Below are 12973 nucleotides of genomic sequence, written 5' to 3' on the forward strand. Positions count from 1 at the left end.
CAAAATGCTGGCTGACTGCTGACACATTTTTTACAAAAGCATGAGATATATCTGAGATATGTCTGCATATCCGAACTTTCAGGGCATTGGACGTGCATCCCACATATTGCAATTGACATGTAGAACAAGACACACAATACACCACATGTGAGGTATTGCAGTTGATGTATTGTTGTATCTCAAATGACTGCTGGACTGCACCAGAGGCCACAACCCGTACAAATGCAACACGTAGAAATGCGGCGTGAGATTTTTCACACACACACTTAAAATTTAACGATATAAACAACTCGCAGTTTACTGAATAAGAATGTACCCAGCGAGCAAAAATGCTGTCCTCCCCCCCCCCCCAGATTTTTGGGGGTTCCTACACCCATGGTGCTGTGGGTGGGACACTTTACAAAAGAGACTGGATTACTGGAAGGACGGATATCCTCATCTCCATCTTTAATACATGTTCCATCGCAGTGAGTTTTACGCTTCAGATACTATTTTTGTGGTAACACTTCTGTCTGCAATAGTTTAGGAAGTTCTGCAAAGCATTTACATTCAGAACTGCTTGTGTAGCACACAATCCCCACTCCACAGCACACATCAATGTCAAGCAGGTTATATTATGACAAGGATAGAACAGAAACTTCCAAACCCAGCAACAAGCCAGGCGATCCACATAGCACAGTCACTGACACTGACAGGTAGTTTTCCCTGGAGTAGACACCAGACACAGTATTGCTAAAACAACAAAAGAACAATAACTCACAATAATACAGCCGCCTGGACAGTAAAGCATTGACATGGTCATCGTTATTTATATAGGACGGCCCAGCATTCCTTTCTAAATCTCTCGAATGCTGCTAAATCCGGACTACATTGCAGAAAGGAAAAATGTCTTGTTCTATATTTTGTAAAAGTTCCTTTCACTTTCACTTGTATTTGACATTTATTTATCTGAAATTTGCTTTTTGTTATAAAACAGCTGCAGGTAAATCACTGTAAACCAGACACAATACCATGTAGCGCTAGCTTAGCTGAATGTAATGATGCTTTTCACTTGCTTCATTCTGGAGAAACAGTACTTTTAATCCATATGCAAATGAGCAGTTAAGTGCACTGAGGGCGGACCCAAGCCGCTCTGTGCACCCTTGATCCTACTGCTGCTTGCCAGCCTCTCTCTACTGCTTGATTGAAAGGGCCAAGTTCCTCAATAATAATCTCACCTGGTCCCTGAAATAAAGAAGCAGAGGATGATCTGACAGCAAGCAGGAAGAGCAATGGTTTGGTCCCGCCCTCAGTGCACTAAACTGTTAATTTGCATATGTAGAAGTACTTTTTCTCTAGCATGTATCCTTACATACTAGTCCTACAAGGTATTGTACCTGGTTCAACCGCGACCTATTCCCTTAAAACCATCAGAGAGTAATGGTACATGATGATCATACAGGATCACAAATTACAATAAAGCATATCAGTTCCACAATACAATCTCATGTATAAAAGTATCATGTATTTCCTGTTTACCCTTCAGAATGAAGAAGTAAACCAAATTGGCTGTAATTAATCTTTTTATAAAAAAATATATTTAGAACTGGAATTTTTTACTGATTTTGTAACTTTTTGATATTTAATTTGCTTTCAAGCAGTCAATCTGTCAAATATTTATATTAATTGCAATGATAATGCATCAAAATACATTTTAATTGATTACAAAATATTCAATTTGTCTAGCCATTTAAATGCCATTTAATTTTTTATTTATTTATTTTTTGCTAATGTGAAGGGACAGTGACAGGGAACATTTTTGTAATATATTTTATTTAGGGAAAACGTTTATTTATGCTAGTTAACTTGGGCTGAAATGTCCCTTAGCAGCTCTCTCCCATGAGCGTTGCTAAGGGACATCCATCTCCTATAAGCATAGTACTGTGCGGACTAGAGAGACGGGCTGTGCTGGGAGCTGCGGGCCTCTGCCTGCCCTGCTCGCTCACAGCCTGGTGGGCACAGGAGCCTTATGTGTTAAAATTAAATATACATTCCCTCTTTTTATTAAATATAATGGACTTGTACACTCTGTATGCAGTGTGACCAGCGCTGTCAGTGAGCTGCTTTCCCTCTGCACTGCCGGCGTGCTGACTAATGAACCAGCCGCTGGGAGCGATGCAGGCAGGCAGGCAGGCAGGGGGAAGCTCTAATACAGTATATAAGGACAGTTATGTACAGTTATGTCCCCATCAGGCTGTGAGCGTACAGGGCAGGTGGAGGGCCGCAGCTCCCACACAGCATGTCTCTCCTATGCTCATAGATGGATGTGCCTTAGCAACACTCATTTGACAGAGTGCTGATAAGGGACATTTCAGTCCCAGTTTTCTACTAAAAATAAACGTTTTCCCTAAATAAAGTATATTACAAAAATGTTCCCTGCCACTGTCCCTACACATTAGCAAACATAAATACAATACAATCAGAGTGGTCCCTTGACGGCAATCGATCCGATTGGTTAGTTTGTGCAGACTAAAAAATCGGATCGCGGCAGTGAAAAAATGCCTGTTCCAGGCTCTGATCTGCACTCTCAGGTAGTATCCTTGTGCCCCCCGATCTGTGACCCCTTCCTGTGTGCCTCTAACCCCCCTGTCCCCGCCTGCACCTGATGCGGTTCCCCCCGCCTCCATCCATATTCATGCAGCCTGCCCCTGATGTGGTCCACCCCCTCCCAGCCCCATACATTCATCTTGCCCCCATTTGTGTCGCCTCAATGCTGGCCGTACCTTCCCCCTTTCCAGCGCTGCCCCCTGCCCTCTGCCCCCGATGCTGTGTTTGATGGCGGCGGCTCCATTTCTGAGCCGCCACCATCAGCAGCGAGTGTCAGCTCTATGCTGATACTCTGCTGTAACCCCTTAGATGCCGCGGCAGCGGCATCCATGGGGTTAATAGGGGGAGGGGGCTACCTCTCAACCATCGGGGCTGCCGCACTGCGATGGCAGCGCCCGATGGTTGCCATGGTGGGTGAACGTTGTAAAAATAAATAAATAAAAACTGTTCCAAAACAGCCAATTTTTGGGTCACCTTGCCCCATAAAGTGTAATAATGAATGATAAAAAAAATCCTATGTACCCAAATATGGTACCAATAAAAACCTCAACACTTTCTGTAAAAAACGAGCCCCTGCACAAGACGATTGGCAGAAAAATAAAAAACATATGGCGTTCAAAAAATGGACACACAAAAACATAATTTCTTTTTCAAACATGCTTTATTATGTAAAACTGAAACAAACAAACAAAGAAAGTAGACATATTTGATATCATTGCGTTCGTAGCAACCTGCTCTATAAAAATAGCACATGATCTACCCTGTCAGATGAATCTTGTAAAAAAAGAAAACGGTGCCAAAACAGCTATTTTTCGGTTACCTTGCCTCACAAAAAACGTAACATAGAGCAATAAAAAAATCATATGTACCCCAAAATAGTACCAATAAAACTGGCACCTTATCCTATAGTTTCCAAAATACGGTAACTTTTTGGGAGTTTCTACTGTATGGGTGCATCAGGGGGGCTTTAAATGGGAGATGACATCTAAAACCAGTCCAGCAAAATCTGACTTCCAAAAATCATATGGCGCACCTTTTCTTCTGCGCCCTGCCGTGTGCCCTTACATCAGTTTACGACCACATGTGGGGTGTTTCTGTAAACCGCGGAACCAGGGTAATAAATATTGAGTTTTGTTTGGCTGTTAACCCTCAATGTGTTAAAGAAGAAAATGTAATAAAATGGAAAATCGGCCCAAAAAGTGAAATTTTGAAATTTCATCTCCATTTTCCTTCTAACCTTCTAACGCCTTCTAACGTCCTAAAGAAATAAAATGACATTTCCAAAAAGATGCCAACATAAAGTAGACATATGGGAAATGTTAAGTAATAAATATTTTATTAGTTATGACTTTCTGTTTTAGAAGCAGAGAAATTGAAATTTGGAAAATTGTGAATTTTTCCAAATTTGGGGTAAATTTGGGATTTTTTCATAAATAAAGGATAAATATATTGACTCAAATTTATGACTATTATGAAGTACAATGTGTCACGAGAAAACAATCTCAGAATGGCTTGGATAAATAAAAGTGTTCCAAAGCTATTACCACATAAACTGACGCATGTCAGATTTGTAAATTTTGACCTGGACACTGGGGCATCAATGACCCTTAGTCATGAAAGGGTTAAACATCATCTGCCCTTAATAACGAACAATGTTTGGAAGCTTTGGAATATGAAAAAGCAAAACTTGTGCTGGCGTGGTGTGTTTTTAAACACGCTGTATGTTAATGCCATCAAACGTGCTTTTACCCATAGCTATGTATGTCAGTATCTCAGACACCATTTACTATTGCTGTCATTGTGTTCCAGAGCTTGAGGAGGGTGGAGGGAAAAAAAATTTTTTATAAAAAATAAATGTGAAGAAATACATTTTCCTAGGAGGCTAGAGGAAGTTACATACCAATTTTCAGGGCAATTGAAGCAGTCTGAACCAAAATTTTTCATAAATTTGGCGAACCTGAACCAAATCTCAGTGGTTTGCTCAACAACACCAGACCATAAATCCAAACAAATACAGACCCAGAACAAACTAAATGATTAAATCTAAACCTCAGAATAGTCCCCCTTAATAAATACAGACCTCAGACCACATTCCCTAAAGACATAAATACAAACCTCCGACCTGTCTCCCTAAATATATACACATTTCAGACGACTCCCTAAATAGAGACCTGAGACCAGACCCCCCTAAATAAATACAGACCTCAAAATAGATGCCCTAAATACATACAAACCTAAAACAAATGATCAAACCACCTAAACAGATACAAATCTCAAACCAAACAACCAAAGTAAACAATGATGCCAGACAAGTAGACCCTCTGCATTCAACAGAGTTTATATAAATAATGAATAAAGGGAGTGTTCACAGGGTTTTGCATAATGAAAATGTAACTTGCTGTTACTTATTAACAGTTTCTCGGACAGTTTGATATAATTTGGTTTCAAGCAGCCCAAAAATTTATTTGCAAAATGAGTCGTCTTCTGCTCAGTTTTGCTTTGCTGTTTTGTGCTTTATCTCCAATAAACAGCGACTTTGTGATCGATGGAATAAGAAACATTCAGGTTTGTATAGCTATTATATTGTGTTATGCTTACAATGTAATGCTCCAGAGGTTTATTTTAGAGGATGCTAAATGTAGACCATTGGGTTAACATAGTTTTTTTATGAATTTCTGATCACAGCAAATAGTTTTATAGATTAACTCCTTAAGAACCATGTAATCTTGGATTTTAAACCCATGGTACAGCAGAGGCTATAGTCCCTTTTCTGAAACTATATCTAGTGGCAGAGGATCACTAAGTAGAGAATGATCTATAAATTTAAGATCTTTAATAGTGGGACAACCCCTTTAACCCTGTGGCACAGTAATTTTTTTATTTGAATTTTTTTGCTAATATTCGAATATCAAATATTTTTTTAGAATATCGGCACTTCGCTAATTCATGAATATTTCGAATATAGTGCTATAAATATAAAATTTTTTTGTTATATTTTTTCTTTCCCACTTCCCTAAAGTTGTTCTTACCTGTCCTTAGGATTCCTGGCTTCCTGGCTGCTCCAGTCAGTGCCCGTTGCCACTTCTGCCGACTTCCGTGCTCATGGAGCCTCCCCATCACCATGGGAACGTCTCCATATACTAGAATGTACTGTCGGATTTGAGAATTACGTTGAAATCGCAATTCGATTAATTCAAGTTATAACAATCGAATTTCGATTTCAACTTAACATTGCTATATTCCATATCAGGTATTATAATTATTCTATTTATTTTTAAAAAAGCAAAGTAATATAATCGCATAGCGAATTAAACTTAGCTGTCTCTATAGTAAACTTTCCTATATGATTGCTAGAATTAGCGAAGTTGATGAATAGGTAGCTAAAACGAAGATGGAGAATACTTTGTTATCTTCGTTTTGTGGAATATAACGAATACATTCGTCATATTCGCTAATTCTACCAAGCCAACCATAGTAAACCAGGTCCAAGTTGAAATCGCAATTCGATTATTATAACTTGAATTAATCGAATTGTGATTTCAGCTTAGCACTGCTATATTCCATATTAGGCTAGAATTAACAAATATGGAATATAGCAGTGTTAAGTTGAAATCGAAATTCGATTATTATAACTTGAATTAATCGCATTGCTATTTCAATAGGAGAGTAGCCTTTAAGTTAAAATCGCGATACGCGATTATTTAAATCGCATATTAATCGCGATAACTAGAATAATTACGAATATTCGATTTCGACGAATATAAAACTAATATTCTATCGAATATTCGCGAATTTCGCCGAAATCAAATATGGCACCTGCCGCTCATCACTACTCCCCTCTTTGAGAGCCATAACTTTTTAAATTCTCTGTTCACATAGCCATATAAGTGCTTGATTTTTGTGGGATAAGTAATACATTTTAATGCCAAAATTAATTTAAATGATCATGTGTTGACAAACAGGAAAAATATTTGTGGAGTTAAAATAAAGAAAAAACAAACAAACAAACAAACAATTCCACCATAGTTTTTTTTGTTTTTTGAGCTTTGGTTTTTATGGTGTTCACTGTGTAAAAAAACTACATGTTACCTTTATTCTGCGGGTAGGTATAATTATAGTGTTCAAAGAAAAAGAAACACAGTCGGCACTGCACCGTGCGGTTTTTGAACAACTGACCGGATTTCACACTTGTCATGGCTGCTCACGCGGTACAATGGTGGTGCTCTGCTATATAAAGTGTTGAGCTTAATTATAAAAAAGTGAGATGATAGAAGAAAAGCGTCACTCGCCAATTCCTATACCAATACTAATTATAGCTATACCAAATTTATGTAGTTTTTGTTTTGCTTTACTGCTTTTAAAAAAATATGCCTGTGTCTCCATATTCCGATATCTATTACTTTTTTAGAATTGTGTGAGAAAATAATCAAATGCCTTGACTGCGTCTAGTGAAGCCAAAGCCCAATCCTTATTCAGAGAGTATCCCACCTGTGTAACTACCTGAACCCGTCTAATGTTCTCAGTAGTGGACTTACCTGGCATAAAGCCCCTCTGGTCTTGATGGACCAAAGACAGAATTGCCCGATTTAAGCGGGTGACCAATACTCTGGTCAGGATTTAGTAGTCTACATTCAGCAATGCTATGGGTCCTATAGGAGCCACACTCTAGAGGACTTTTATCAGATTTGAGTAGGAGTATAATAGTGGCTTCCATTAATGAATCCAGCAGGTGGCCCAGTTCCATGGCTGAGTGGAGGGTAATTAACAACTGAGGAGCTAGTACTTCTGCTCCTTTGGGAGCCCATCTGAGCCAGGGGATTTCCCTTTATTTAAGTCTGTTATGGCTTTCTGTATTTCTTCTAGGCTAATTGGCAAGTCCAATTGAGTTCTTTGTGCTACAGTTTGTTTAGGAAGAGATATACCCTCAAAATACGTGGCTATCTCTGTTTCAGATGTTGTTATGCTGGATTTATATAAGTCTTTATAGAAATGTGTAAAGGTGTGAAGAATTGCTTCCTGCGTGCAGAATTCTTGTCTTGTAGAGTTCCTGACTGCTAAAATTGCTGAAGAGGTTGAATTATGATGGATTAGTTGAGCCAGTAGTTTAGCTGACTGATTACCTAGCTCGAACGCTGTCTGTTTCATAAAACTTTGTTTCCTATCTGCTTTGTCTTTAAGTATTGCTAGGTATTGTCTACCCGCCTGTAGCCATGCACTCCTGTTAGTGTCTGTTGGATGGTGAATATATTGCTGTTCCAGTGTAGTGCACTGGGAATCCAGCTCCATCTCCAAGTGTTTAGTGTCTTTTTTTTAAATATAGGATATACTGGAGTGTAAGGACCCTCAAAGAAATGCTTTTAAGGTATCCCATACTAGGGCTAAATTGGGTTTGTCTGCATGTATCCGTGGAACCCAATAAATTTAACCAAAATGGATGTATATTCATTGTATACACTACTGAGGGGGTGCCACATATCAGGGTACCCAGCACCGGTGAGTGGTCTGATATCCCCCTTGGCAAGTATAATATAGAGCAAAGGTTTAACATTGCAGTCTCATTACCTAGCATATAATCAATTCTGGTTAGAGAGTCGCGACTGCCACTATGACAGGAGTATGTCCTAGCACTAGGGTATTTAGCCCTCCATAAATCCAGCCATCTAAAGCCAGTTAAGAACCTGTGGAGTGGTGAGGGACTTCCCGCACTTGTCGGATCCACCATATCCAAAAGACGATCTAGAGAGGAGTCCAATAGCATGTTTAGATCTCCCATACAAAGTACCCTAGCACGTGGGTAAGTAGCCACAAAAGTAGCTGCCAGGTGCAAAAGCTGCATAGAGCCGGGAGGAGGATTATAAATGCCTAATAATACATATTGTACATTGTCACTAAGAAAGTGGACAAAGACATATCTGCCTTCTGAATCAGTGACTAGGTATTTTACCTCGCAGCGTAGTTGTTTGTGAATTAACAGGGACACTAAGAGGAAGTGTGGTAAGAGTGTGCTGCCCATTGAACCCAAGGTTTCTGTAAAACCCGAGATGTATTAGCGGTAAGATGTGTCTCTTGGAGACATAGGATCTGAGGGCTTGAGTTTTTGACAAATGCAAGTACCATGGATCTCTTTTGCTGTGTGCCTAGTCCCCTGACATTCCATGATAAGATTTTAAGCTCAGCCATGGCTTTCTAGGTACACGTGTATCATCAGGACTGGGACATAGTGCAGTGGGTGTATTAACATGCAACAGTGCTACATACATAACAGTAATTAACCAAGGAAAACGTAATTTTTATAAAACCGGAAAACAATCTAAATCCCTGATGTTATTCTTCTGCAAGTATAGTGTTAGGTCTGGGGTGATCTCTTACTCTGGACTATAGGCCAGTAAACCGGGATGCCTCTGCCTACGATGATGATTGGCAGAAGCATGCAGCGGCATCTACAGCATTAGTATATCCATTTGGGTAATTGTATATAGTTATCAAGACCCTACATCTTTAGCTAATGTACAGTAGTGGCCAAAAGTTTTGAGAATTACATAAATATTGAAAATTGGAAAAGTTGCTGCTTAAGTTTTTATAATAGCAATTTGCATATACTCCAAAATGTTATGAAGAGTAATCAGATGAATTGCATAGTCCTTCTTTGCCATGAAAATTAACTTAATCCTAAAAAAACTTTCCACTGCATTTCATTGCTGTCATTAAAGGACCTGCTGGGATCGTCTTGTTAACTCAGGTGAGAATGTTGACGAGCACAAGGCTGGAGATCATTATGTCAGGCTGATTGGGTTAAAATGGCAGACTTGACCTGTTAAAAGGAGGGTGATGCTTGAAATCATTGTTCTTCCATTGTTAACCATGGTGACCTGCAAAGAAACGCGTGCAGCCATCATTGCGTTGCATAAAAATGGCTTTACAGGCAAGGATATTGTGGCTACTAAGATTGCACCTCAATCAACAATTTATAGGATCATCAAGAACTTCAAGGAAAGAGGTTCAATTCTTGTTAAGAAGGCTTCAGGGCGTCCAAGAAAGTCCAGCAACCACCAGGATCGTCTCCTAAAGAGGATTCAGCTGCGGGATCGGAGTGCCACCAGTGCAGAGCTTGCTCAGGAATGGCAGCAGGCAGGTGTGAGCGCATCTGAACGCACAGTGAGGCGAAGACTTTTGGAAGATGGCCTGGTGTCAAGAAGGGCAGCAAAGAAGCCTCTTCTCTCCAAAAAAAAACATCAGGGACAGATTGATTTTCTGCAGAAAATATGGTGAATGGACTGCTGAGGACTGGGGCAAAGTCATATTCTCCGATGAAGCCTCTTTCCGATTGTTTGGGGCATCAGGAAAAAGGCTTGTCCGAAGAGCTACCATCAGTCCTGTGTCATGCCAACAGTAAAGCATCCTGAGACCATTCATGTGTGGGGTTGCTTCTCATCCAACGGAGTGGGCTCACTCACAATTTTGCCCAAAAACACAGCCATGAATAAAGAATGGTACCAAAAAAACCCTACAACAGCAACTTCTTCCAACAATCCAACAACAGTTTGGTGAAGAACAATGCATTTTCCAGCACGATGGAGCACCGTGCCATAAGGCAAAAGTGATAACTAAGTGGCTCGGGGACCAAAACGTTGACATTTTGGGTCCATGGCCTGGAAACTCCCCAGATCTTAATCCCATTGAGAACTTGTGGTCAATCCTCAAGAGGCGGGTGGACAAACAAAAACCCACTAATTCTGACAAACTCCAAGAAGTGATTATGAAAGAATGGGTTGCTATCAGTCAGGAATTGGCCCAGAAGTTGATTGAGAGCATGCCCAGTCGAATTGCAGAGGTCCTGAAAAAGAAGGGCCAACACTGCAAATACTGACTCTTTGCATAAATGTCATGTAATTGTCGATAAAAGCCTTTGAAACGTATGAAGTGTGTGTAATTATATTTCACTACATCACAGAAACAACTGAAACAAAGATCTAAAAGCAGTTTAGCAGCAAACTTTGTGAAAACTAATATTTGTGTCATTCTCAAAATCTTTGGCCACGACTGTACACTAAATGTGATCAAATGCTGCAATGAAATATATCCAAACATGTCATATAGACCAAACCAGTTTGTTGACGTCTTCTAGTCACCAGTCCCTAGGTATGCCAAGATTCTCAGCGTCTTGGGGATCTTCGCCGTAAGGCCAGCCATTCAGAGACTTCTCTAGGAGATGTAAAGAAGACCGCTCTGTCGCCATCCACCACTCTGAGTTTTGCAGGACAGCCCATGGAATATGGGATGTTGGCTTCTCTCAGGCGCCTCTTGACATCCATAAAGGTGGCACGTTGTTTCTGCAGTTCCATGGAAAAATCTGGAAAGATGCACACCCTGGCATTGTCATATTTAATTTCATGCCGTCTTCTGGCTAAGGCTAGTATACAGGGAGTGCTGAATTATTAGGCAAATGAGTATTTTGACCACATCATCCTCTTTATGCATGTTGTCTTACTCCAAGCTGTATAGGCTCGAAAGCCTACTACCAATTAAGCATATTAGGTGATGTGCATCTCTGTAATGAGAAGGGGTGTGGTCTAATGACATCAACACCCTATATCAGGTGTGCATAATTATTAGGCAACTTCCTTTCCTTTGGCAAAATGGGTCAAAAGAAGGACTTGACAGGCTCAGAAAAGTCAAAAATAGTGAGATATCTTGCAGAGGGATGCAGCACTCTTAAAATTGCAAAGCTTCTGAAGCGCGATCATCGAACAATCAAGCGTTTCATTCAAAATAGTCAACAGGGTGGCAAGAAGTGTGTGGAAAAACCAAGGAGCAAAATAACTGCCCATGAACTGAGAAAAGTCAAGCGTGCAGCTGCCAAGATGCCACTTGCCACCAGTTTGGCCATATTTCAGAGCTGCAACATCACTGGAGTGCCCAAAAGCACAAGGTGTGCAATACTCAGAGACATGGCCAAGGTAAGAAAGGCTGAAAGACGACCACCACTGAACAAGACACACAAGCTGAAACGTCAAGACTGGGCCAAGAAATATCTCAAGACTGATTTTTCTAAGGTTTTATGGACTGATGAAATGAGAGTGAGTCTTGATGGGCCAGATGGATGGGCCCGTGGCTGGATTGGTAAAGGGCAGAGAGCTCCAGTCCGACTCAGACGCCAGCAAGGTGGAGGTGGAGTACTGGTTTGGGCTGGTATCATCAAAGATGAGCTTGTGGGGCCTTTTCGGGTTGAGGATGGAGTCAAGCTCAACTCCCAGTCCTACTGCCAGTTTCTGGAAGACACCTTCTTCAAGCAGTGGTACAGGAAGAAGTCTGCATCCTTCAAGAAAAACATGATTTTCATGCAGGACAATGCTCCATCACACGAGTCCAAGTACTCCACAGCGTGGCTGGCAAGAAAGGGTATAAAAGAAGAAAATCTAATGACATGGCCTCCTTGTTCACCTGATCTGAACCCCATTGAGAACCTGTGGTCCATCATCAAATGTGAGATTTACAAGGAGGGAAAACAGTACACCTCTCTGAACAGTGTCTGGGAGGCTGTGGTTGCTGCTGCACGCAATGTTGATGGTGAACAGATCAAAACACTGACAGAATCCATGGATGGCAGGCTTTTGAGTGTCCTTGCAAAGAAAGGTGGCTATATTGGTCACTGATTTGTTTTTGTTTTGTTTTTGAATGTCAGAAATGTATATTTGTGAATGTTGAGATGTTATATTGGTTTCACTGGTAAAAATAAATAATTTAAATGGGTATATATTTGTTTTTTGTTAAGTTGCCTAATAATTATGCACAGTAATAGTCACCTGCACACACAGATATCCCCCTAAAATAGCTAAAACTAAAAACAAACAAAAAACTACTTCCAAAAATATTCAGCTTTGATATTAATGAGTTTTTTGGGTTCATTGAGAACATGGTTGTTGTTCAATAATAAAATTAATCCTCAAAAATACAACTTGCCTAATAATTCTGCACTCCCTGTATTGTCTCTATCTTTGCAGTTGAGGAACCTTGCAGGCATGGGTCTAGGTGGGGCCCCTGGTGGAGGAGGTTTTGCTGGCACTCTGTGGGCCCTTTCTACCACATATGCTGAAGAGAATTCTGCATCTGGAAAAAGTTATTTCATCCATTTTTCTATAAACTCATCTGGTGCACGATCTTCCGCTCTTTCAGGGAGACCAATGATTCTGATATTGTTTCGGCGGAGCCTATTTTCTAGATCGTCAGCTTTCTGTTTCCAGAGCTCCGCTTTCGTGTTAAGATCAGATATGGATCTTGGAACAGTAGCTGTGGCATCTTCAATGTGGGAAATACGCTCTTCTGCATGTTGGACTCTTTCCCACAAGTTATGCAGATCTTGGCTTAACAGTCCCAGGTCAATCTTGAC

At 40.4% G+C, this 12973-nt stretch overlaps 1 protein-coding gene across 4 annotated transcripts in view; it reads left to right on the plus strand.

The window, feature by feature from the left end:
- The first annotated feature begins 5023 nt into the window (after nt 1-5023).
- LOC122943069 (inter-alpha-trypsin inhibitor heavy chain H3-like) overlaps nt 5024-12973 on the plus strand; it is a 165841-nt gene continuing 157891 nt past the window's right edge. For all 4 annotated transcript variants that reach the window (XM_044300477.1, XM_044300478.1, XM_044300479.1 and 1 more), the window contains exon 1: nt 5024-5151. In XM_044300477.1, coding sequence (XP_044156412.1) covers nt 5059-5151 — 93 coding nt within the window. In that variant the 5' untranslated portion in view covers nt 5024-5058. The remainder of the gene's footprint in view (nt 5152-12973) is intronic.

This window comes from Bufo gargarizans, chromosome 7 (genome assembly GCF_014858855.1).
Source record: "Bufo gargarizans isolate SCDJY-AF-19 chromosome 7, ASM1485885v1, whole genome shotgun sequence".
In the NCBI taxonomy this organism is placed as follows: Eukaryota; Metazoa; Chordata; class Amphibia; order Anura; family Bufonidae; genus Bufo; species Bufo gargarizans.